Here is a 27,215-nt window from a genome sequence, read left to right as displayed (position 1 = left end):
CTTATGTATGTATGCAACCGTGTTTTACATATGTATGTATATTTTGGTGATGAATATGCATATACTAGAAATTTCAACAGTATGTAATGGTTACAGTGAAACGTAAGTTGGTCAGTGGCTCTGATTCCTCAGTTATTATTATTATTTCTTTTCATCCTTCCAGACATACTTTGCTATTATCACACTTAATCCTCACCCCAGTGCCGTGAGGAATAGACTCTTGGTACTACCAACCTTTCATAATCGGGGAGCTGGCATCTTTGAAGATTAGTTCCTTGACTGCTCAGGCTCTTTCAGCCAGTTAAGCGATGGAGCTGAGTTTTGAACCCAGTTTTCCTGGGCCAGAACTCAGGACCACAGCCATTGCAGTAGTTGTCTATGCCGGGCTCCATCTCAAGGGGGGTCCAGTGACAGCCAACCAGGAGAATTCTCTGATAGTTACCGGGCAGAAGTTTCTATGTCTTTATCACCTTCCCTCTGTCGTGCCCTGTGGCAGATGAAGATCTGGCGGGTGGAGTGTGCTAACAAGGACTGTGTGGATGGCCGGGAAGATGGGTGGAATTAGTGGTGGGTGGAGGCTCACCGCTCAATAACCGATTATTCTTCAGGGACTTTTGTTGTCTGGTTTCAGAATTTGTGAACCCACAAGAACGATAATGTCCTTCGTCTCCACAAATAATCTCATGTTGGTGTCGTTTAAGTCTCCTCAGATACGGAGGCTATCAGGAATCCGGGCATTTTTTGAGGTCATTCCAGAAGAACGTAAGTCTTTCCTAATTGAAAAAAAGTCACCTTGAAAAATATCTATTATCGTAGTCCAGTCTTATCTCTCCTGAGGCTGTGTTGTAATACCAGTCCTATTAGCCAGGGACCTTGAATCAGGGTCCAGTCAGAGAGCGAGACTGTATTATTTAAACCGCGAGCATTAACGTGAACAACTGTTAACTCGGCATGGAGGTGTCCGCTAGGTCACTCAAAAGGCAGAAAGAAAACCTAAGGTGTTCTGGGTGTCATACTTGTAGGAAGCAACTACCCCCTGTAGTTCTGGGGGGCACAAAGGAAATCGGTGACAATGTTGACAATTTATAATGTGGAGGGGGTCTGTGGACTGAAACTCTGGCGGAGGGGAGAGGGCGGTTGCTGCTCAGCCGGCGCCCGTGTCTCTGAGTTCAGGGGCGGGTGTTCACGGAGGTGGGACCCAGACCTTCGAGGAGGGGTTGCCAGACAGCCGGGGCTGTATCTTTGAGGAAGACGCAATAAAACGGAGGTTGGGAAAACTGCTAACAGGATTCAGCTCTGCTACAGGAAGAAAGTGTAGCTGCGCGAAGGGGGGCGGGAGAGAGTGGGGGGGGGGGGTGGGAAAGAATGAGGGGAGGAAAGGGGAGGAAGGAGGATGGGGTAAGAATCGTTGTTCGGGGTCGTTTCCCCTACAGAAAGGCAGGAAGCCCAGTTCTTCCTCCTCCAGGGTTCTAGTGTTCCTGCAGCGCCCCCTATGGGCAGGGCCTGGCAGGAAGCCAGGTGGCAAAGGAGAGAAGCGGCTGGAAAAGTCCCTGTTACAGCCCCAGAGAAGGGCGCATTCGCAGCTCAGTGATAATAGCGCAGTACCTAGCACACTGCAGTGCTGTCTTCCGTGAATTCTCGTTAATAGCGATACGTGTGCATGCCATCCTAGAAAGTGCACGGGAAGTAAAACCCAGAGGTTTGATGGGTTTTCCTAGGTCAGAGAGTGAGCAAAAAGTGACCTAGCTTCCTTTCACTCTTCTCTTTTTGACTTGGGTTGGTGAAGTAAAACAAAACAAAACAAAAGTGAGCCTTCACTGAAAGTCTAGTCTTTTTGTAACTTCTTCATGAGCCCTGACAAGGTCAAAGGATCAGAATGAGAGATGGGCGAGGAGGGCAGTGGAGCTGGCTTAAGTTAGATGGTCATAGCTTCATAAGTCCACCTACATTTTAAGGCAGTGGCTTATTTTGATAGGTTTGTTTGGTCAAATTGTTACGAAACTAAATACAAAGTTGATTTATTGAGCCAAATTGAACAAGCTATTTGAGATTTTGTTGAGTTGAAAATTATCTCTAACTCCAAAGATTAAAAATATGATTAGCTCAGAAGTATTGCAGTGGAATTTGTGAACAAACATTTATGGAGCATGTACTATATGCTAGGAATGATTCCAGGTGTTAGGGAAAGCAGCAAACAAAATAAAGGAAATTACATTTTAGCAGAAGTTTGCCCCTACAGTAAGAATAGATGTTTAGATTGTTTTATTTAAACAGAACAACATGTTATGTAAACTGAGTATATTTCTTCAACAACAAGTATATATTAATGGGAACAAATAGGCTTAGAAGCTTTAAAAATATATTTGAGCTATGTTTTTAAAGAGAGTAATAGCTTCCTATAGATCTGTAGTCAAAATGTGATTGAAGAGAAATATAGAATTTAAATAAGTTTAGCTATATAGCTACAGGGTGCTATTTTTGGAAAAACTGGTTTAAGTTTCAAAAAGTATATAAGTTTGATGATCAAGGAGTGTGCTTTTGTAGTTAAAGAAATGTATGCAATGCATTTCCCGTAATCTTACAACTGCAAATCATTGTGTGTTACTGGATATTTTTTTCAGAGTGTGAAAACACAGTATTGGTCAAAGAAATCACTGGCTTTGAAGGGAAAATTTCAAGTCCATATTACCCAAGCTACTATCCTCCGAAATGCAAGTGTACCTGGAAATTTCAGGTAGCCTAGATTTACCACTACTTTAGAAAAATATTGTTATCTTATGTTTAGGAATCTATTTTTAATTACCTTTATTTTTACTACAAAAAGAATGTGAGTTAATTTTTTTTATATTTAAGCCTTAATCAAATACATTACTTAGAACACGAAAGGTCCTTGTAATTTCAACTATCTGCCCATAAATTAACTGTTCTTGGCCGATAGGCTTATTTTTCCAATTGTTATTTTGTTCATCTCTATTAAAAAATGCAAAGATACTGTTACGGGATCAAACAGTTTTTTATTTTAATATGATAGAGCTCACTTATCAATTTTTAATTATTTCACTATCAGCATCACCGTAAGAATAATATAGAATACATTGAATCAGGCAACATATATTTCAGTTATATAAGCAAACCGAATTTTGTAAATTTATATAAAATATATACATCTCTGTCTGGTCCCTAACCGAGTTCCTTCTTTTTTTTTTCTTTAAAATTTTAGTCTATAACTGTTCTTCTTTCTCCAACTGTAGTGTCCTGTGGAGGGACATAGGGCAAGGCTCTTTCGCCATGTATGTATAAAATCATTTTTGTGAGGCATAGCAATTAGATGTAAGTGACAAGCAGTTTAGTGTTTGCATTCATTCAACATGTTATTATTAAATGCCCACTATGTGTCTGGCTGTATTCTAGACACTGGGATCCATGATATCTGATGCACACACACGAAAGCTCTGCTCTCATGGGACTTAAACATATAAGAGGCGGAGACAGGTGAAAAATGAACAAATATATGTACAGTATGGTACATAGTGGTACAATGCTATGGAGAAGAACAAAGCAGAGAAGGAGGTCCTGGAGCTGAGTGGGCGATCTGGAGGATGAAGGGTAGGATGTGAGGAATTTGTTACCTTCAATAGCAGCCAGGGGAAACCTTACCGACAAGAGGGAACTAACCCCATGCATCCCTAGAATCACAGTGTTGCAGCCAAAGGGAACAGCTGAGGCGAAGGCCCTGAGGCAGGAGCATGTTTGCTGCCTGTGTTGTTTGTACACAAAGAGTTAAGTATTTTTAAATAATTTTATTATATTCATATGTGTACTTAGTTTCAATGTCCTGATGGCACACATTTTTAAATTATTTTTTTTTCGTCAAGGTTGAAAACATTCCCAAAATAATTAAAACCCAAAGCTTCTGAACTCTTGCCCACCACCAGTTCTTAATGCCTCAGGGCAGCAGAATCTCAGTGCCTCAGGTCACTCATGAATTGGGGAAGGAAAAAGAGAGACATTGAATCTGTCTCTTCTATCTCTCCAAAAAGCAAGTGTATCTTCTCTATGACAGCCAGAACAAGACCCCTTCCCCAAAGTTCTGTCAAATGTTTGAAGTTCCTTTGAGGTAAAATAAACATTGATTCCATGGTAACCCATAAGACCTAATGTGAAGATCCCTAAACATTGTTCTAGTCAGGATGTAAAAAAGAATATCAGATTCTGTTTCACTAAGGATCAAGGGTTAGAAAAGCTGAGTAAAAAGAACTCTTTATAAAGCAAAAAGCACGCCACTGAGGGAGTGAGAATGGGAGATGGGAGACAGACTGGAAATACTGGGGACAGACTTTGGTGACACACCAATTCCCAGAGATCAAGGTTGGTCCCCCTCAGTGTGGACGTTAAATAAAGCTGTCCTTTCCTCAGATGGCTTTGAACAGCCACCTAAAATTGTGTGATAGCATATTTCTGCAAATGGAAATTATGTAAAAAAACAATATCACCTGTAGGTAGGGGTGCCTGGGTGGCTCAGTTGTTAAGCGTCCATCTTTGGCTCAGGTCATGATCCCAGGGTCCTAGGATCAAGACCCCCTATTGGGCTCCCTGCTAATGGGAAGCCTGCTTCTCTCTCTTCCACTCCCCCTGTCTGTGTTCCCTCTCTTGCTATGTCTCTCTCTGTCAAATAAACAAATAAAATCTTTTAAAAAAGTCACCTGTAGAGTAGCTTTGAACTTATTACAAACAACTGAGAAGAGGGACTTAAGTGATAAAAATAACGACTTAAGGCATGATAAAACCTTTTATACACAAGAGTTGATTTCTATCATCCTTAGTCCTTCTTAGTGCCTAGTCTGATTTCCAAATGTAACTGAAGAGCAATCAATCCCTTTTGCAGACTCCCTTTCAGCTGAGTTTTTATGGTCTCATTTATCTGAGAAGGATTAACTCCCATTCCAACTCGAAGTCCCTGCGACTTTTCTCCCAAGAATAAACACATGTTTATGGAGTGTCAGTTTCAGGTGCATAACCATAGGGAACACCCGGTAGCAGGGTAAAGTCCTTGCTCTCTTGGAGCTTACAGACTGCAGGGGAATAAGTGTGGTGAAACAAGAAAAAGTGTAAAAGAGTACTGAGGCTTAGAACATGTCACCTCTGTTTGTTTCAGACACACACATTTTTATTTGCTCTTAAAGCATACCTGTGACATAGGAGAGAAATTCGTCACATTTTATAAACAGGGAAATAGAGCTGCAGCAAGCCACTGGCCAGAGGCTACTCAAATAGACAGTGACCCAGGCAGCATTCAAAGGAATCAAGCTGCTTTCCTTGAGCAAATCCTGTATCCCCCCTCCTTTTCCGGGTTCCTAAAGATGTTCAGTTTCCCTATGTTTTGTAGCAATCACTTAGTTGAATATTTACCTCCTTCTCTCTTCCTTCTTTTTGTTTTCCAACTAACACATTTTGGTATGCGATCTCAGAAGAGAAACATAGAGTGGGGTTTTGGATTGTTTTATCACTGATGCCATCAGCCTCGCACTCACTAATTTAGGTGCAAACGACGCAAGCGAGATTACTGTGGGCCATGTCAATTCCCCTCTTTATTATCACTTTGGAAATGGGTCTTCCTTGCTTCCGTGGCAAACATGAACCACCGAAGTTTCCAGTGCCCATTGGAGATGGGTTGAGCTGTGTGTACATAACCACTTGTGCGTGAGAAGGGGCATGCATAAAACATAAAACTAGAGAAATATTTCAACAGAGCAGGTCCAGATCAGGAGAAATCCTCCCTCTTACTTGGTAAAAGTTCCCAAAGCAAAGGCAGGGGTTGGGCAGTGGGAACAGAGAACACAGGACATAGAAGGTAAGAGCATACGTAGTGGTTTTCCATTTTTGTTCATTTGTTGAACGAAACACTTCACAATGCTTTGTGGACCTGCACCTCCCGATCCCTCTGGTCATGCTAGTTAATATCAGTAGTGCCTCTTGGCCAATCTGGCCACAAATGTAGATTTGTGTGTGAATCTGTGTCAGTAGAATCTGGTGTGCAAAGGAACCTAATTCTTTTCACTGTGGAGAGGCTGTGTAGATTGGGCGGGCAGTGATGCACTTAAATCTGTTTTACTTTGGAATGATGGAACACAGTGAAAATGCCTATGTGAGCTTCCTAAGGAGAACTGCATTGGAATATGTCCTTACGCTATAAAATTACAGTGATTACTCAAGATATTTACTATCCATTGGCATCTTTTTTTTTTTTTTTTAATGTGAAGAAAAAGTCAGATAACAAGACTGGGGGAAAAATTGCTGTGTGCCCTCAGGAGCGCTTGGTTTTTATTGAATATAAGACAATCTGGTTGCTCTTTGGTCTTCACTGTCCATTTCCATGTGCCATGATACCCTATGGCCACTGCGTGGCCTTCAGGGAACTGCAGGGTAACCTTGGATGTGTCACTTATTTTTGGTTAGTTTTGATTTCTTCTATAGAATTGGACTCATACTACCTTCCTAGCAGAGCTGTTGTGATGTTTAAATGAGAGACATTAAACTCATTTAGACTGATTCATTCCCTCTCGAGACAGGTTGAGGGAGGAGGGCTGCTGTATTTAAGTCCGTGTTAGAAAGAAATACATGTTAGAAAGAAGTACCCACAACAAAGAAATTGTAACATCAAATTCAATGACATCTCTAAAAAACCAAATATCAGGGGCGCCTGGGTGGCTCAGTGGGTTAAGCCTCTGCCTTCAGCTCAGGTCATGATCTCAGGGTCTCTGGGATCGAGCCCCGTGTCGGGCTCTCTGCTTGGCAGGGAGCCTGCTTCCTCCCCTCTCTGGCTGCTGCTCTGCCTACTTGTAATCTCTCTCTCTCTCTCTCTATCTGTAAAAAAGAAAAAAAAAATAAAATAAAAAACCAAATATCAGAGCAATAAAAAAGATCAGTGGGTAAAATCCATCTCTTAAATGAAAAAATAACAGAATTGGATCACAAATAGATTAAATAACTTAAAACTATAATTATAACTTAATTGTATATTATTTACAAAAGATGGCAGCATAAAAAGTGACCTACTAAAGCTGAAAGTAAAAGGATGGGCATGATCATACCAGACATTATAAACAAAAAGAAAGCCGGGATCAGAACCTTAGCACTGAAGACAGTGGAGATCAACACTAGGGCAACAACACTGGGTGAGAAATGAAAGGTGATCTATGATGATAAAGAGGGTGAACCACGTGAAGGTCTGTGATAATTATTTATGTACCAAAGGACATGCCATTAATACTCATAAATCAAAATCTATAGGAAATACAAAGAGAAATGGACAATGCTTAACTGAGGGATTTTAGTTCCTTTCTGTTGGTTCCTGACAGAGGTAGTGGGGACAATAACTACAGCTAGGAGGGATAGCATACCACACACACATACATTACCCTTTTCTTTCAAATGACCTTGGACGTCCACATATCCAATCGCATCAAAATCCTTAATAAATAAAAACATTAAAAAGCAATACATGCAACGAATAATCTCTTATCTAATTAGTATAGAATTAGAAAGCTTGAGAGCGGGTGAACAAAAATTCCACTCCCAGGAAATGTGTAAACTCTCTCTAAATAATTTCTGGGACAAAATGAAAATTAAAACTAAATTTGTGGGGTGCCTGGGTGGGTCAGTGGGTTAAGCCTCTGCCTTAGGCTCAGGTCATGATCTCAGGATCCTGGGATCGAGCCCTGCATAAGGCTCTCTGCTCAGCGGGGAGCCTGCCCCCCCCCCCCCCGTCTGCTTCTCTGACTACTTGTGATCTCTGTCTGTCAAATAAATAAATAAAATCTTTAAAAAAAAAAAACCCTAAAATCGTGACATCACAAACATAATGTATGTGTATGTCATACAATGTTGCCAAAAGGTCAGCTGTGTGTGGGGGGGAGGTGGTGTGCGTGCACACACATGCTCTCACATGGGTGCTGTACAGGCAGACTCTTTTCTTGTTTGATCCTGTCTGGGCAGACCTAGGAGTGACTCAGCGGCTGCCTTCAGGAATACCCAGGTTGAATATGAAGAGGACGCTGATTCATTTCTCCTTTATTTAACTAATCTGAGTAGTGCTTTAAATAAACTATGTTGTTATTGTCAGCGAAGGAGGAAATTGTGTGCACTCATTAACAAGGGGGTGTTTTCAAGCTCATTTACAAGGAAGAAACCGACACCTACGGATAATCTAATGTGTCCCAAGTCATCCAGCTCACTGAAACTGGGACCTAACAGCCGCTCCCTGGGAACTGGGCCACTCATTTCCCTCTCTATTATGCTCTCTTCATTCCAGTTTGTTGGGGGAGGGGAGTTGGGTCTACCCCACCAAAAGCCATAGGGCACAAAGAATAAAATGCCCCGAGAACAGCAAGTCAAGGGAATGAGCTCTGAATGAGGAATCAGCCTGAAATGTGTCCTTCAACTGAAACATTTTTCTGACTTATGTTTGTTTTTCACAGACTTCGCTCTCAAGCCTTGGCATAGCACTGAAATTCCATAACTATTCAATAACCAAAAAGAGTGCAAAAGGCTGTGACCATGGATGGTGGGAAATTAATGAGCACATGTAAGTGGGTTCTGGATGTAAAGAATCTGATGAAAGGCCTGACCCAGAAGTTCAAAGCCTTGGATTCCTTGTTCCCAAAGAGTTTACAGTTTACTACTTACAGCTATGGAAATAGAAGGATACAGAGGCTAAGAACTTCCTCAAAGTCACTCAGTCATAGGTGATTAAGCCAGGATTCAAATCCATGTCTTATGACTCCCAAGTCCTTGGCTCGTTGCTCTTTGCTGCTGGGCTATGGGTGTATATACTATACATTTTACAAAAATATCTTGGCAGATGAAGTCTTTCAAACCATGCAGCCCTGGAGGAAATGGTAAATAGGAATCTTGGTGATAGGAAAGGTAGAAACCTTTAGCCAGTTCTTTGTGGGAGGAGAGGCTACACTGGCCTGGCTGTATCCTGAGGCTGGGACATGGGTTGAGGCTGATGAGAGAAATCTAGATGACTGAGCTTGTACTGACCAAGGAGCTCTTCACTCTCATCTTTCATTTGTCCTGTAGTGGTTGTTATTCTTTATTTGCTTCTGAAGTTGTAATAGATCTTGTATTAAAAAATATAGAATGTCCCGGGCACCTGGGTGGCTCAGTGGGTTAAGCCTCTGCCTTTGGCTCAGGTCATGATCTCAGGGTCCTGGGATCGAGCCCCACATCGGGTTCTCTGCTCAGGAGGAAGCCTGCTTCCTTGCTCTCTCTGCCTGCCTCTTTGCTGCCTTGTGATCTCTGTCAAGTAAATAAATAAAATCTTTTAAAAAATATATAGAATGTCCTGTCTTTATAGCAGAATAGTTTCGAAGTTTACTTTGAGGTAAGATTTTTTTTGTGAAGTTAGCCTAAGGGATTTGCCTGCTTATTTTGTGCTCATTGTTAATCCATGAATGAGGCTTTCCTTTTCTAAATGATTTTCCTGAACAACCTTCTTTCATTTTCTTTAGGCTCTTGAATTACGTGCTAAAGTAGTCATTGGTTCTGTCTTCACTGGGATAAATCCTATCTGATTTAAGAGCATCCTTGGATCCATTATTAAGACATGGATTATACTTCTTTTGGGAGTACTTTTGAATCAGGGTCTATTATGTAGGAGGCAGAATACCTGGGTTCAAATTCTAGCTCTGTCATTCAGTAGTGTATTAACTAGGACAAATAATTTAATCTCTTTGATTTTCAGTCTGTAAATGAGATAAGGAGGGATTTTTCTTTTTGTAAGCATTCAATTAAATAATGCGTACTACACACCAAAAAAATATTAACCATTATTATAATTAATATGATTGTTTTGGATAGAGTTGTTGAATCACTATTTTGTGTACTTGAAATGAATGTAACATCATGTGTCAACTGCATTTAAAAAATTGCTTTGGAAATGACATTGGATGAGTAAAGCACATTGGGTGGAATGTGCTTCCTCTCCAAGTTTTAAGAATATTGCATTCTGGTATTTCATTAGAGGTCCAGAAAACAATTCTTTACAATTCTTTTGTAAAATGTGATACTATTTCTTTTTTGTCCGAAGTAACAACCCCCACCACCCACGGAGTGTTCCTGCCAAAGTATGAACAAAATCTTCTCCCAAGCAATCAATACCAGAAAAGCTCTCTGCCCTAAATACTTTCTCCAAAGGGCCAGCTCTTCCCTCTGTCTTGCTGGCTGGGAGAAATCCTATCAGATTCCTTTGATGCTAGTTGTGCCCTTAGGATTTAAAATGCCAGCCCTGCCCATTATCAGTTATTTTCATCTAAAAAGGAAAGAATCTAACTGAACTAATTTCTGATACCTTGCTGAAAAGCTGCCTAAAGGCATAATGGGGAAATAGGAAAAGATAATGCTGGCACAAGGAAGCCTAGTGCTCATGAGTTCAGAGAAGGTGAGGATGGAGTGTGCAAGCTCAGAGCAGCTAGAAGGCAGCCTATAAGCCCTGAAGGAATGAATGTCCTTCCTAGGAAGTTCTGCAGAGCAAAGTTCCTGACAGGAAAGCTGTTGGTGCCCTAGAAAGTTCTAGGGCTTAGTACCAACAGACTTGAGTCCTAATCCTTCTTCTACTTTCTCACTACTTAGAACTTGAACACTTTACTTCGCCTATTTAAATTCTCGGTTTTCTTTTCTTTTCTTTCTTTCTCTTTTTTTAAAGATTTTATTTATTTATTTGACACAGACAGAGAGATCACAAGTAGGCAGAAAGGCAGGCAGAGAGAGCAGGGAAGCAGGCTCCCTGCTGAGCAGAGAGCCCGATGTGGGACTCGATCCCAGGACTCTGGGATCATGACCTAAGCCAAAGGCAGAGGCTTAACCCACTGAGCCACCCAGGCGCCCCGACTTCTCAGTTTTCTTACCTGTCATGTGTCTGTATCTGTAAACCAACTCTTGCTGGTTTCTCTAATTTCTCACTTTTTTTTTTTTAATTTTAGTTCCATTAGCCACCACTATGCCCCCCCTTCCTTACTGTTCCCCTCTAAACTCCAGCCCAAGGGTCTTGGGGGTGAGAAGAGATTGGCATTCACAGATTCTAGTGGAGGATGTCCCTCCTCAGCCCATGTGTTTGCTGTTTCCCTTTGAGACCTTGTAGGTTTCACTCTGGGAAGAACTTCGTCTACACAGGGCAGAGACCTGTGTACCCGTGTACCACGGGCCCCCAGAGAGCATAGTAATATTTCATGTTCTACTAACCACAGTGCTCATATCATAAGAATTACTAACAGGAGGGGCATCTGTTCTTAGGTACAAGAAGTAAGAAAAATCAAGGTAAGGAAATATTGCGGGCAGACATTGTTATTTTGAAATTCTACCAAGGACAAGCCCCAAAGTGCACATTGGTTTTCAATTTCATTTGGAAAAAAATATTGTTGTGTTTTACTTTAACTATTTCTGGGTTCTTTGCATATTTTCATCCTGAGCTCATGGATTCTACTCTGCTCCATGGCGAGGTTTGTGGGCAAAAGCAGGCATTTCTTGTTATATGGTTATTTACACAGAGAGAAAGAGAGGACCCATGTTTCTGTGATTACAAGTATTGGTGAGGAGAACACTAGGTAACAGTCAAGAGTACTGCTGTTGTATTTAGCAGAGTAGAAAATTGAGGCGATAGAAGTTACTCAGTCACTTAGCATAGGTTGGAGAACCACCGTTAACTCTGTGGTGAGCATCTCTGCTTACGAAGCCCAAAGTGCCAAAGTGTCCATGTGTTCACTGTCAGTGGGGATGCATGGACAGAGCCTCAAGCACGCCTCTTCCCCTGACTCTCGCTTCCTCAGGTACTGTGGCTCCTACATGGATCACCAGACGATCTTCCGTGTGCCTAGTCCGCTCGCTCACATTCAGCTGCAGTGCAGTTCAAGGCTTTCTGACCAGCCGCTTCTGGTGGAATATGGAAGTTACAACATTAGTCAACGTAAGTCTGGATTTCGCTTTTTAGAAAACTCTAATAAATGGTTAAACAGAGCCTCATACTTTGTAACTCTAAATTTTGAGAAATTAAGGAATAAAAATGGATTTATTTCTGCTCAGTTACTACTAATGTGTAAATAAATGTTTTATAAATACACATAATATAAACAAAATACATAATAAATAAGACATAAATTTATGTATTTATTACTACTATCATTTAAATTGTAGAAGAAATGACATAATTCTTTGTTATAGTTGAGAAAGCGTTTCTTATGTTATTCCTGAAATATGGGACAGACCCATTTCTTGACTTATTGTCCCTGCTACTCTTAAATCTTTGTACATATGAACATTTGGTGGATCAGAAGACAACCGTTGTGACTCACTTCAACCCATGACCCATAGGGAGAGTTGGTTGGTCAAGGAGAGTTCAAACAGCAGGCCTCAATATGTTACCCTCCACACCGAGAACCATGGGGACCGTGGCCAGGAGGTAGTCAGCAGTGTTTGGGGGAAGTCTTTAGAGCTGGAGAGAGTAGATATTGACTCAGGAAACTCTTGACCTATTTTAAAAGGGGAAAAGTTAAGGGTTAACCACTCCATGAGGATAAGACTCGAGAGAAAGCTCATTTAGAACCTTCCTTCTTTGCCAATATACTTGCTTCCGGATCTGGACTATCATACTTCTGAATATCAGAATATTACAATTTCCAGCAAGAATAACGGGTAAATAGTGAGTCGTCTTATTTTCAATTGTTTTTTTCAAACATGAATATTTTCTAGAAACCTACCCTCTCCGTTGTGTGCCAGGGAGATAGGGATTGACCAGACCATGCATTTCCCCCCATTCTTTTGCATAAGGGGAGTGTCTTAATCTGTCCGGCTCCTCTAACAGAGTACTCCAGACTGGGTAGCTTATAAAAAACAGAAATTTATTTCTCACAGTTCTGGAGGCTGGATGTCAGAGATCGGGATGCCGGCATGGTCAGGTGAGGGCTTTCTCTGGGGCACAGACTTGTATCCTCACATGGTGGAGGAGGCTGAGGGAGCTCTGCGGGGCCTCTTTTATAAAAACATTGATCTTATTCATGGGGCTTCTGCCTTCATCACCTAATTCCCTTCCTAAGGCCCTTCTTCCTAATATCATCACATTGGGGACTAGGATTTCAACATAAGAATTAGTGGGGCCCACCAACATTCAGATGATAGCAACAAAGGATTTATTATTTCTAATATATTTAGCTATAAGTCCAGGACTTATAATTCAAGATTAGGCAGAAGACGGATCTTTGATGGGTAGCCTGGTTGAAGCAGACTGGGAGGTAGAAGGCAGGAGTCCTGAGTTTTGAGGACAGTCACTAATCTCTCTAGGTCCACATGTCAAAGATCAGTGGTTACTAATATATTTGGGGACAGTGATCACTTGAAAATGGACTTAAAAGCACAGAGTCCTTAGAACAGTGCCTGTGATCATACAGGATTCAGAGACACCAGAAGGCCACTTGTAGTTCCCTCGGGAGTCTAAAGACTGCATCCCAAGACTGCTGGACTCTCTAAAGCATATTCCAGCTTTCACTTTCTCCAAGTCAGTGATGAAGCCAGACTGCTGAGTGAAAGATGGAGATAGCGGAAGTTTGACTATACCCGTAACCTGGAGCCAGAGTCCACTCAGAGCCTCTGGTGGGTTAGTTTACTTTCTCTGCTCTCCTAAAGTCACTTGTTTTGTCTTCCAGTTGTCACCTATAGCTTGATTTGATGGAGAAACTGTAGAATTACTGTCTCTACATGGCCAGTTCCTTAACCACCTAATACTTCATCATTCTTTCTTCATGTGGTCTGACGACTCTTAGGGACTCACCCAGGACTTCCTGTGTTTTATTGTCTCTAGCCTGTCCCGTTGGATCTTTTCGATGCTCCTCTGGCTTGTGTGTTCCTCAGGCCCAGCGATGTGATGGAGTAAATGACTGCTTTGATGAAAGTGATGAGCTTTTCTGTGGTGGGTATTTGAATTCTTCTGTGGCTTTCTTAGGAACAAGTCACTTTTCAGGGCTATCGTTGCTGCTGGTGTATATCCTGGGTCTTTGTAGCTGTTAGCTATTGCTGCATAGCAAGTTACCCAAAACTCAGTGGCTACAATAATCATGTATTCTAGACCATGCACCTGTGAGTTGTTTGAGATAGGACTGATACAGGCTGGCCTCAGCTGGGTCCTTCTGCTTTGAGCAGCAGGTCCTCCTAAGTTTGGTTCTTTTCAGGTTGGGGTCAGATCTACTGCTCATGGCTCCTTTTCTCACTGAACCAGTGCGCTGGCCATGCAGTGGTAGTAGCAAAGGAGGGGTGAGCAAAACCACGGTTCCTCTTAAGTTCTGGGCTTGGAACCGGCACACCACCATCACTTACATCATATTCCATCACTCAAAGTGAGTCCTAGAGCTAAGGCCACAGTCAAGGGGCAGGAAACTTCTCACACAGACTTTGGGGCCATGCAAGAGTGGAGGTGTATAATAGTGTATAATACTTCCACAGGGAGTGAGGATCTGAGGCCAGTAATTCAATGAGCCACAATCTTCAACTAACAGAGAAGTCACCCCTTTCAGCCCATTCATTCATGGAGCACAGGTGTTGGGAAGGAGAGAATTACTGTTATTGCTATTATTGCCTGTTTAGTTTGCAACAGTGTCATACTTGCAATGATGAAGGAGCAGGGTATTGGAAATTCCTATTTTGGACAGAGATTCTCTCTCTTGGTTTTTTGTTACTATTTACGCATCATTCCTGAATCTACCTCCAGTTTCAGGGAGTCATATGGGAGGTAGTTCTTCAGACCATATGACACCATTGGCAATGCTTTCTCCTAAAGATCCAGACTTTCATTCAAATACAATTGCGATGGTGAAGCTATTTAATTCTTTTCATATTCTCGGAGAAATAGTACAGTTAATATAACTATGAAAAACTTATGTTCATGAAAAACAACCTGTGGCTCTACACTTTTATTTACTTATTTTTTTGACAAAACAAAGTAAAACTCTCTTAACTTAGGGCTCAGTGACCTTCTAAATCTATAGGGTTTTCTGTTGCTTAAGAAAATAAATGCTGGCCATTATATAGTGAGCAAGGTTGCTGGTGGTTTTTTTTAACATTATTATCATTCCCTGCTACGATGCTCCCAATAGAAGTGATTATTGTTACTGTATAATAAGGGCTGTTTTTGGTAATCATTATTTGTCATGGTGCCATTTTGGAAAATATTCTCTAGGAGTCAGCTAGGTACACCCAGAGGCTCAAAGAATATTTCAGGGCAGTCATGTCCTCCCCTGTTACCTCCGGCCTCTAACAAGAGATGCCACTGAAAACACGAGAGCAAATAACAAAAAATGATCGCTTTTCACAAAACCAGAAATGTCAAAGGAATCATATCTTCCAAGAGTGCTTGCTAAGATAAGTGTGCCTGTCCCTTGTCCAAAGGCAATTCATGAAAATATTCCAAAGAAGAAAACTTGTGATAATTTACAATGGTGTTTCTTAATTCAGGAAGTGGATCACCCAGGACAAATCATTTTATTTTATTTTTATTTTTTTAAAAAGATTTTATTTATTTATTTGGCAGACAGAGATCACAAGTAGGCAGAGAGGCAGGCAGAGAGAGAGAGAGGAGGAAGCAGGCTCCCTACTGAGCAGAGAGCCCGATGCTGGGCTCGATCCCAGGACCCTGAGATCATGACCTGAGCCGAAAGCAGAGGCTTTAACCCACTGAGCGACCCAGGCACCCCGACAAATCATTTTAAAGACAGTTTTCCTTATACACAGATGAAAAGCCTATTGTCATTTAAGATCTCATAGCTGTTAATCTATTCAACAAAACTTTAATGAGCACCTACTATATAGTCAATGCCTTGAGATTAAAAAAAAAAGAATAAGAAATCCTCAAGTGAAGGACACTCCCACTTTGTTTAGGAAGGCAGACAAGTTCAATTTTATGTATTTAGTTATTTGATTTTTTTTTTTTTTGAGAGAGAGAGAGAGAGGAGGGGCAGAAGGAGAGATAATCTTAACCAGGTTCCACGCCCTGAGACAGTGACCTGAACGGAAATCAAGAGTTAGAGCTGAACTGACTCAGTCACCCAGGCGCCCCAGACAAGTTCAATTTAGATAACAACTTACGATTTTTCTTTACCTTAAAAGAAAATCTCAGGATGCATTTAGTTGTAATTAAGTACACAAATTGCCAGAGTTGAATGTGTTTGGGCAAAAGCAAAAACCAGACCTGACCAACTTGGAGCACTAGGGATTACAGCAAAGTTTCAAAATCCGCTTTTCTCTGGCAGGTGTCAGGTTGGAGGAAAAGAGACTTTGTATTTTACGTAAGTTGTCTTAGCCGTATGCACAATTAGAGGGGCACTGCTGGTTCTCAGAGGCCCGTGATGTCTCAGGCTCATGAGCTTTCTGTCTGTTTTCCTTCCAGTGACTCCTAAGCCCGCCTGTAATGTCAGTTCCTTAAGGCAGCCCGGCCCTCTGGTCTGTGATGGCTTCAGGGACTGTGAGGATGGCCAGGATGAGCAGAACTGCACTCAGAGTGAGGGAGAGTCCTCTGCACTCTGCCCTTCTTCCTGTGTACTCCGTTAAGTGGGAACTGAATACTCCTGGGGTGGGGGGTAGGACAACTGATGTGTCCCGGTGTTGCCAAGACTTACCCAGCTTCAGCACGGTAAATCCCAGTTCCCTGGATTCCTCTTGGGCCCAGGCAAAAACGGGACAGTTGGACACTGTTTGAGTTGAGTGTGTGTGTTGAGCGTGTGCGTGTGTGCGCGCACGTGCGCTTGTGTGTCGTGTGAATACTGGAAGATTTTCGTTGCTTGTTTGCTTTTAATGCCGCTGGAGAGTAAAGGATGCTGAGGACATGATCTAGCAGGACCTGCCAGATACTGTGATGGGCATGTTCTATTCCAGCCCTGCAGAAACACACACCACTAGGGTTGTGAACAAATGTACTGGGATTCCCAAAGCCTGCCCGTTTCCCCTCTAATGCTGTAAAAGGACTGGATATGGTATTGGCCTTTGCTCAAAATTTTCTTGGAGAGCACGACAAAATAATCAATAGACCTCGGCTTAAAGCAACCAATAAGGCCAACTCTTTTGCATCTCTGGTAGCAGAAAGGAGGGGCCATGGGATTGATTCTCAGCAGAATCAATCTGTTGATGATTGCGGGCCTGCCTGCCCGCCTGGCTTCCGATGGCTCTTCTGGGGTGAGGAGGCTGGTCACTGTGGGCTTGCTTCATCGCCCTCTGCCATGTTGCCCAGAGAGGCAAATACCGATGCCCCTGCTACCCCATCCTTGGAGGACGGCGTTGAGTGTCATTCCCTCAAGTCTGTTTCTGGGCAGGAAAAACTCTTCCCTCTTTTGTTCATTTTTAGGCATTCCATGTAGCCACAGGACTTTCAAGTGCGTCAATGATATTTGCTTTAGGAAACAAAACGCACAGTGTGATGGGACGGTGGATTGCCCAGATGGAAGCGACGAAGAAGGCTGCAGTGAGTAGAAATACACTCCTTCTGACTCCCTGGACTCCCTCCTCGTGTTCCAGTTGTTCATTTTCATTCCCTTCTTGGGGTAAATCCCCCTGGCAAAAGTTGGGGTCCTGGGAAGAATAGTAAAAATTGGCGAACTGCATCTGAAATGATTTCTCAGAATTAAAACCTCGGAGGGGATCCTGTCTGCTTTCTTGACAACAAGCATTAAAGCCTCCGGTGCTTATAATGAGGACTTTCACTTTCTGGTAACTCTAATCAAGGGAGAGGCTCCTAAATAAAAAGTCCCCGAGAAAAGAAACAGAAACTGGAACACAGTGGATGACTGTGACTTAAGCCTTGTGTTAGAATCAATGCCAAGTGCTGCTGCTTTCTTTGGCGACGCCCTGAAAACTGTAATCTGCCATATGTTAGTTTGTGGTCTCTAACTGGCCCCCTGGCAGCAGGTTAGTTACGCATCCTTATCAAAACAGTGTGCCCTGGTGGGGCCCCTGGGTGGCTCAGTGGGTTAAGGCCTCTGCTTTCGGCTCAGGTCATGATCCCGGGGTCCTGGGATCGAGCCCCGCATCTGGCTCTCTGCTCAGCGGGGAGCCTGCTTCCCTTCCTCTCTCTCTGGCTGCCTCTCTGCCTACCTGTGATCTCTGTCTGTCAAGTAAATAAATAAAATCTTTAAAAAACAAAACAAAAACAAAAACAAAAAAACAGTGTGCCCTGGAAAATAATTGTTCTGAAAACTAGTTTGTCTTAATAGGTTTTCATTTGTCTTTCTCTCAAATCAGCGTGCCCCCAAAGATGCACTCACTTCTCTTGTGATTGGAACTAATTTTTTCCTCCCCAATCATCTAAGCCCCAAGGCTACTGTTCCTATCATGGAGCTGTTGCTAATGAGGCCCCTCTTCCTTGAATCAATGTGCTTTATCGTCCAGAGAATCTGTGTCCCCCCCGTTCTTCGGAGGGAGTGGTCTGGGGGTGTCATTTCTCTAGAGAAGCAAGAGGTTTCAAATTGCTTGCCTGGTGTCTCAGTTCCCAGTGCAGCTTGAAACCCGATTTAATTTCCAGTTTTTCTTCGGAGTCTGCTCTCCGCCGCCCCGCCCTGAGTCTGCTTTTAAGTCACGTGGCCCTTCCTTTCTCCAAAGGCTGCAGCAGGGGCTCCTCCGCCCTCCACCGTATCATTGGGGGCAGCGACACACAGGAAGGGGGTTGGCCGTGGCAAGTCAGCCTCCACTTTGTCGGATCAGCCTACTGCGCAGCCTCAGTCATCTCCAGGGAGTGGCTTCTTTCTGCGGCCCACTGTTTCCATGGAAACAGGTAGGGCCTCTCACTTCTTAGTCTAAGATGGCACACTCTCTGATCCCAGACCATATATTCGCCCTCAAGCTGTGGAAGGAAGCTGCCCGCTGGGGACATTCGAGCAGTTCAAATGGCGCGCGCGCGCGTGTGTGTGTGTGTGTGTGTGTGTGTGTGTGTGTGTAGAACGGGCACTGGACTTCTATTTGGAGCGGAAGGGTAATGATTCTGCACCCAGTTTCCAAAGTGGTGGTTGGGGGGAGGGCTCCCACACCACCAGGCAACTAACTCTTTGACGCCAGTCTAGTGTCTTACAATTTAACTCAATTCTGACCCTGTCTGCCTGCAGATAGTATCAGATTAAACAGGTGAAGGGCTCAGACCTACGAGACGTTTCCCTCCTCCCCACCTCAGACACCTATTCTAAGTCCAGGCTGTCAGTATTCTTCTGGATCAACAGCTATAGAGGTTCCAACCATCTCTTCTTAGGGTTTAGTTGATTTGCTAGAGCAGTTCATAGAACTCAGAAAAGTGATTTGCTTTCTAGATCACTGGTTTATTGTAAAAGGGTGTAACTTAGGAACAACCAGAGGGACGAAATGCACAGGACAAGGTTTGGGGAAAGGGTGAGAAGCTATCATGCCCTCTCCAGAACCCTATCCTTTTGGGTCTTTACGGAGGCTTCATTACATAGGCAAGATTGATTAAATCATTGGCATTGGCGGTAGATTCAACCTCCAGCCCCTCTCCCCTCCTCAGAGGTCAGTGAGTAGTACTGAAAGTTACAACCCTCCAGTTACATAGCTGGGTCTCCTGGCCACCAGCAACTCGGCCTTAGGTGGGGTCCAAAAGTCAACATTAACATAACAACAGCTTTGTGGCTCTGTTCACTTAGGAAACTCCAAGAGTTTTTAATATTTGAGTAAAATAATAATTTAATAAAATAAAATATAAATAAAATATAAAATAAATAAATAAAAATGAAATAAAATTAAAAATGAAATAATAATTTAATATAAAACCTCCAAGAGTTTTATATAACTGAACTATGTGCTTCTTTTGGAACTTACAGAATTCACGTTCATGACCGAAATGGCTATGCTTCTCTTCGATCATTAGTCTTTTACACTGTGACACTGCAGCAAGTAATATGGTAACCTTAGTGCTCCCCCAGGTCCCCGATGCCAACCATGAGATGTCAGGCCAGCAGAGTCAGGGCCACACTCTTTGGACTCTGTCCTTATTTTTCTTGCAAAGCTTTTGCAATCTCTTCAACCCGCTAGAACAATCTCTTCAGCCCACTAGAACAAGGCTGCTGTGCAGGTGGAGATGGATACCTCACATGGAGGCTACAAATTCCTCGGTGAATTTGTGCAAGGCTGCAAAGGTCAGAAGTAGAGTTCTGGAAGGGGTGGCAAAGAGTGAGGCCCTTGTGAGTGGTCATGCTTGAGCAGTTGGAGCCATGATCTTTTAGGCTTCTGGTAGATGGATGACAAGAAGGAATTTCATCAAATTCCTCCTTATTGCACTTTGATTTCTAAACACTCTTGAATTCATATCATTTGAATTTGGCAAAAGGATTCCCAGATCACTGTCTTACCGGCCCTGTCTGTCCCCATCAGATGCCTATGTCAGCATGAATAGGAAGAATGTAACAAATTAATTCTAGTCACATTCTTGACCTGTGTGTGGTTCATGAGATAGGGGCAACAGAATTTCCAGCAGTTCTTTAGGATGGCAGAGGGACTTTTCTGGAACATGGCTACCATGCGCCGCCCCTACTACACCTTCCTTCAACTCTGTTCTCTAGAAGACAAGGGAGGCTCGGAAAAGTTGTGTTTTTCGCCATGTCCACGGACAGAGCCAGGGACTACATTGGGAACTGGAAGGCAGGCCTCCTTCCCTCAGCCCTTGTCAGTCTGCAGAGGGCTTGTCCAAACCCTGTATGGTTCTTCAAACCCTGGCCACTGACTTCATGCTTCCTTCCTTTTCTGCCAGGTTGTCAGACCCCACGCCATGGACTGCTCACCTCGGGATGTACGTGCAGGGGAATGCCAAGTTCATCTCTCCAGTGAAAAGAATTGTGGTCCACGAGTACTATAACAGTCAGACCTTTGACTATGACATTGCTCTGCTACAGCTCAGTACAGCCTGGCCTGAGACCCTGAAACAGCTCATTCAGCCAATATGCATTCCTCCTGCTGGCCAGAAAGTGCGCAGTGGGGAGAAATGCTGGGTGACTGGCTGGGGGAGAAGACACGAAGCAGGTGTGTGAACCAGTGAATGGTCGTGCCCTCCCCCTCCAGATAATACTAACTTGCGTTGATGTAGTGCTTTGGGGCTCATAGGGGGTTTTTGTATATGGTCCCATTTGAGCTTCCTGATAATTCTAAGAAGTAGAATGAAGGCAGTGTTAATTATTTCTATTTTATGATGTTCTTACTTTACCCCAAAAAGAAGCAAGACCATCAGGGGCGGCAGGGAGGGGGTTCTATGAATAGGGTTCTATGAACAGATTGGAGAGATGGTATGGGCCTTTTCCAAACTTTGCTAGGTTTTCCCACTACAGAAGAGAGTTCCTCTTTACTCTTTAGGTTCCCTTTCACCTTTTCTTAAAGAAGAGGACACCCACACCACCACTCCCCCCAACACAAACCCTATTATGTCAAGTCAGCGGCAACTATCTGGAGGGTTGTGCAGATCTGTCCATCACAACTAGGGCAAGGGCAACTTGCCGGGTAGATGAGAGTTAGGGCTGGAAGCCAGCCTGTCCTTAGCTCTCCAGACTGCAAATTCAGGCCTGAGGGTACATCAGCCTAGAACTGGACTGCTCAGAGAGAATGCCTCTTTACAATCCCTCCACTGGGATTGTAGCTGGCTGGCATCTCTATCATTATGCACAAAGGTCAGAGTGGTAGGGATGTCCTGATGTCCCTACATCTGCTCCATCAAGGTGTTTCACGGTCTAGGATTGAAGGTTGATTCTGAATATGCCGTGAGGGGAAGAAGCCACAGCTTTGTGGGCACTGCCCCAGGGCTGACGCTTTTCTCCCCCACATCTCAGATTCCCGGGCAGCCATTTCCAAGGGTTTAAGGACGGATGCATTTTCTGCCAACTTTGACTCTTATCCTTGCCCTCCTTTTGACACTCTCTAAACATTCCTTGTGGGCAGCTTCTCCAGGGCTCACTGCCCGCGTGTGAGTTAATGTCTCAGGGGCCTGCTGGGATCTCAGAACCCTAATGACGGAGAGCGGCTCACGACTTACGGCTCCAATCCCCATAATCTATCAGGACTGTGCTCAGGGCTTTAATGACATTATTTTAGATCATAGGAGGGAAGAGTCAATTCAGCCAGCTTATTATGGGACATCTCTTTATAAGCATGAGTGTGAGTGTACTTATTTTTCGGAATCATTTTAACCAGGCAGGATAAAAAGGAAGTAAAAAGGGTGTAACAAAACTGTTATGTCTTTATGGTTTCCAGTTTTTTCCTGTATATCAGATTATGCTGCTCCATTTAAAAGGTAGGCCTTGCAACCAGTATTAGTGGCTGTTGGGATTCACAGTCCTACCGGAAGCAGGAAGTACGTAGTGAGGGAGTGTGTCTCAGCCGGAGATTGAGTCAGACCTTGGGTGTGAGTCCTGCTCTGTTACTTGCTGTGGGGTCAGGCACTCCCTCTAACCTCCTCAGCCTCTATTTCTTCATCAGCAAAAGAGGGATTATAAAAGAATTTCCATAAAAAATTGTTCTGAGGATGAGGAGATAATGTGAGTAGGTGGTCTGACGGCACCCCGAATAAGTGTAATCATTACCCTGATTTCCACTTCTCATGTGTTTTCCAGACAATAAAGGCTCCCCTGTTTTGCAGCAAGCGGAGGTAGAGCTCATTGACCAAACCCTCTGCGTTTCCACCTATGGGATCATCACTTCACGGATGTTGTGTGCAGGGGTCCTGTCAGGCAAGAGAGATGCCTGCCGGGTAAGTCATCGCACCTTTCCTTTGCCAAGATGCCATGCTTTCCATACATGCTTTCATGTGTAACTTGCACAACATTGGGAAAGAACTAGGACAGGCATTTCCCTTAATTCAGAGACTAATTATAATCTAATTGCCTAAGACCAGGGAAAGGTGATTAAATAATTAAGTCTTTAAAACTCAATTTTCTAAGGGGCGCCTGGGTGGCTCAGTGGGTTAAGCCACTGCCTTCGGCTCGGGTCATGGTCTCAGGGTCCTGGGATAGAGTCCTGCATCGGGCTCTCTGCTCAGCGGGGAGCCTGCTTCCCCCTCTCTCTCTCTCTGTCTGCCTCTGCCTCTCTGCCTAGTTGTGATTTCTCTCTGTCAAATAAATAAATAAAATCTTAAAAAAAAAAAAACAACTCAATTTTCTGCTTCCCATGTATTTTCCTCATTTAGAAAATGATATTTGGGGGTGCCTGGGTGGTTCAGTGGATTAAGCCGCTGCCTTTGGCTCAGGTCATGATCTCAGGGTCCTGGGATCGAGCCCCGCATTGGGCTCTCTGCTCCGCAGGGGGCCTGCTTCCTCCTCTCTCTGCCTGCCTCTCTGCCTACTTGTGATCTCTCTCTCTGTCAAAAAAATGGATGAAATCTTTAAAAAAAAATGATATTTGGATTTATCATTCTGCCATGATTTATTTTCTTGTAACCAAGAACTAAAAAACAAAGCAGTCCTCTCTCTCTCTCTGTCTCTCTCTCACAGACACACAGACACACACACACACACACACACAAACACACACACACACACAGTGTCTTAGGATGGTTAGCAGTCATTTCTCTACTGAAATACCAGGGTTTTATTCACTTGCTCCTTTGATGCATAGGCTGGGGAAAGCAGAAGAGGAGTGGGAGAGGCAACAGAGGACACTCATTCCTATACCTCTGGTTAGGCCTCCTGACAGGGGTCAAGTTGGAGTTCATCTTCATGGATATGTTTCCAAGTCTCAGATTCCAATCTATAAGATAGCTATATGATTGCCAAAAGGTGAACAGATGCTTTCAAGGCTGAAGATATGGGAGCTGTTCCCATATCTCTCTAAAACCTTAGCCACTATGCCACAAATACTCATCTTATTGTAATAATGGATTTTATCTTCTGAACTCCTATTTTGTGGTAAGCACTAGATCCTTTACATAAATTCATTTAACTCTTTCTTTCACGACCATTTTACGGAAGAGGATACTGGACACAGAGAGGGAAAACAAATTACCCAAGGTCACACAGCTAGTAAATAAATACCTGAGCTGGAAGGTGAACCCTTATCTAATACTAAAACTGCTATGTTTTGACTGCTTCCTGAGGCTAGACAGTCTTATAGTCCTGTTCCACCTAACCATCAGACTTTACAGGTCAGCTTAGACTTAGTAGAGCTGGTGTGGCAATAATTAAAATAAAAAGAGCCCAGTTTCTCACCAGCCAGAATTCACTTAAGCAGGGTTGGAACTGGGGGGTGGGATTCGGGGGCAAATTCGGAATGCTTTTTTATCTTTGCCTCTAGCTAAGTTGCAGCTTTACCTGTACTCCAAACTAGAAAAATAAAGCCCAGATGTTATAATTTAAAGGATGGATACTGTAGGAATTATGTTTGCACTTTGAATTATTTTCATCTTTGCTTTTTGGAGTTGAGATATCAGAAGGGACTCTCAAATGAGCTTTATCTGTCCTTGACAGCAGTGGGCCAGCAAGCATAGGGGTTTCCTCAGGGTGTAATTCTTCATTGTTCTTTGTCAGAATCCAAAGCCAACCACTGAATTTGCATGGCCCCGAGGCAGAGGTCAGCTTTTCAAGATAACCCTGGCTCCTGAGGTTGTTGTCAGGGCTAAATGACCCCAAAACAGAGGTTGGCAGACAGCTCACACTCAATAAATGTTAGCAGTTATTATCATTACTCTTACTACTTTGGCTACCTCCACTACTATTGAGGTTTTTTCCTTCATTTGGGGTGTGTGAAAGTTGTTTCCCCTACAAGAATATTGTGAAGATACTGTTGGACTAAGAAATTACATTTCTTGTGACAAATGCAGCTTTTTGATTTTGGGAAGAATAATTCTCAAATGACATTAGAAGTTTCATATTATTTCCTGACCCTTCTCCAATCTACCTAATAATTGGCCAAGTGAAAACTTTCTAGAATGTGAGTTTTGATACAATCCATTAAACACACGAATGACAAAATTGATGATCATGGGAGAAAAATACTTCTTACTTACATTATCTTCTTGTGTAGGGAGATTCGGGTGGACCTTTATCTTGTCGAAGAAAAAGTGATGGAAAATGGATTTTGACTGGCATCGTTAGCTGGGGACATGGATGCGGAAGACCAAACTTTCCTGGTGTTTACACAAGAGTGTCAAATTTTGTTCCCTGGATTCATAAATATGTTCCTTCTCTTTTGTAAAAGTACAAGTTGGAGTTTTGACAATGATTTATGGGATAGAATCTTTAAAAAAAAAAAAAAAGCAGCAATTAACCCTAAAAGAAAATCCATTTTTTTTTCTTCTGTAAGTTTCAGATTGCTACATTTGGTATTTATCAAAAGACAGAGAGATTAATATGTATTTTATTCCATAAAAAATTGCCTCAAGGCTAGAGTTGTATTCCTTCTTAAACATCAAGGGACCATTGATTCAGAAATGGAGGAAAACCTAATGTCATGAATCAAGACTCTTAAATAAGGTAAGCAATGGGTAAGGTGCTCAGGAATCCATTCTTTATGTTTCTATTCAAGATACAGATATTTATAAGGATTTAGTCAAATCTAATTTATTAAAGTAAAAAATTCCACTAAAAATGCCTGATTTCAGTGTTATAATAAAAGTAAATGCACAAAATGTCTCTTTTATAAATGCAAATGAACCCAATCTCAGTTACTGACAAAAGAAGTACCTATATTATTGGTTTCCAATCCAATTTTGTCTAACCACGTAAAAACAGACTTTCTTCAGCCATGGCAAAGGGTAATATTGTGTACAGAGAAACCAATCAACTAAACAACAAAACAGACAACCTAACTTACTTGGCTATTTCGGGATACCAGGATGACATTCAACTATATGCACTAAAACCATGGAATGAAGCATTGTGGCAGTTCAACTGAAAGCACTTACATGGGATTTAAGGAATTGTGATAATCTTGTTCAGCAGTTGAATGAGAAGGGAATTTTTAGATGGTTGTTTTGAAAGTCAAAATTTTCAGAAATATTATCATTTGGCTTCTGATTTTTTTTTTTTAAATAAAACTCTGATGGCTTACTTACTTCTATTTTCAGGGCATTATAATACCTAGCATAGTTGTAAACCTGTAGTACATGCTCAAAACATGATAGTTATTGATTTATTTGATCTTGATTTAGAAGGTTTCATATTTAATCTCAGAATAGGCATTCCATGAACGGAGGCTACACTTCACAATACCACTGACTAGTTGAAAACAGCAGGAAGGAGAAGAATGATATCATTTGTTTTCTCTGGGACAAAGTCAAAGAAGTAATAATGCTACTTTTAAGTAGGATCCAGAATAATGAAAATGGTTTTTGTGGTGTTTCAGAGGATCTTAATGTAACAGTAAAAGGAGAGAAAGAGAGCAAAAGGGGTCATTCTATAGATCAGACAGAAAAAAATGAGATATGGATTTAATATTCCTGAAATAGCGAACAATTCCCGGTTCAGAGAATATATTTTAATTTGCAAAAAGATTGTTTCCATCAGGTAAAAGACAACATTTTAACGATACCTTTCTGAATGGGTCCCTAAGGATTCAGTAAGCCAGCTATAGCATAGTACAATTCAGAGTGCCAAGTGCACCCTTTAATTCACAAAGTGGGACTTAGATACTAAATTCACTGTGCAGAAGAACAAATTAGGCCGACAGTTCTTAAAAACCAGGTTCATTTTGCCTGGGATTACTATGACCTAGGTACAAAGTGAATTTTTTTTTTTTTTTAAGATTTTATTTATTTGCCAGAGAGAGAGAGAGCGAGAGCTTGCAACCAGGGGTAGTGGCAGGCAGTAGGAGAAGCAGACTCTGCTCAGCTGGGAACCAAATGGGGGAATCAGTCCCAGGACCCTGAGCTCGTGACCTGAGCTGAAGGCAGACACTTAACCGACTGAGCCACCCAGACATCTCTGAATTGTACTTTTTATTCATGGTCAATTCTAAGGAGATTTGCTATTTAAAAACATCACCAACACCTTGAATAAGTTTGTGATCTCAGTTAGGAGATGGAGGAGGGCTAGCATGATCTATCAGATTCACTGCAGGGAATTTTTCCAAACCACACATACATGCAACCATTCTACACACTTGCTTGCACAAATGTGAGTATACCATGTTCCTCAGCAGTGCAGGGGTGGGGAAAAGGTTCAGAAACGCCAGCCTAGCTTACTTGGCTATATTATGCCTAGATGCCAGGA

The 27,215-nt window shown here is 42.5% G+C and overlaps 1 protein-coding gene across 2 annotated transcripts in view; it reads left to right on the top strand.

Annotated features, from left to right (window-relative positions):
* TMPRSS7 (transmembrane serine protease 7) overlaps positions 1–25,488 on the top strand; it is a 37,346-nt gene extending 11,858 nt beyond the window's left edge. For both annotated transcript variants that reach the window (XM_046003089.1, XM_046003091.1), the window contains 11 exons: positions 632–762; positions 2,622–2,734; positions 8,478–8,584; positions 11,829–11,965; positions 13,853–13,960; positions 16,430–16,540; positions 17,381–17,497; positions 18,631–18,802; positions 20,780–21,048; positions 22,626–22,762; positions 25,030–25,488. In XM_046003089.1, coding sequence (XP_045859045.1) covers positions 632–762; positions 2,622–2,734; positions 8,478–8,584; positions 11,829–11,965; positions 13,853–13,960; positions 16,430–16,540; positions 17,381–17,497; positions 18,631–18,802; positions 20,780–21,048; positions 22,626–22,762; positions 25,030–25,200 — 1,573 coding nt within the window. In that variant the 3' untranslated portion in view covers positions 25,201–25,488. The remainder of the gene's footprint in view (positions 1–631; positions 763–2,621; positions 2,735–8,477; positions 8,585–11,828; positions 11,966–13,852; positions 13,961–16,429; positions 16,541–17,380; positions 17,498–18,630; positions 18,803–20,779; positions 21,049–22,625; positions 22,763–25,029) is intronic.
* Positions 25,489–27,215: the final 1,727 nt, after the last annotated feature.

Source organism: Meles meles, chromosome 4 (genome assembly GCF_922984935.1).
Source record: "Meles meles chromosome 4, mMelMel3.1 paternal haplotype, whole genome shotgun sequence".
Taxonomy (NCBI): domain Eukaryota; kingdom Metazoa; phylum Chordata; class Mammalia; order Carnivora; family Mustelidae; genus Meles; species Meles meles.
This window is presented reverse-complemented; position numbering and strand designations above follow the sequence as displayed.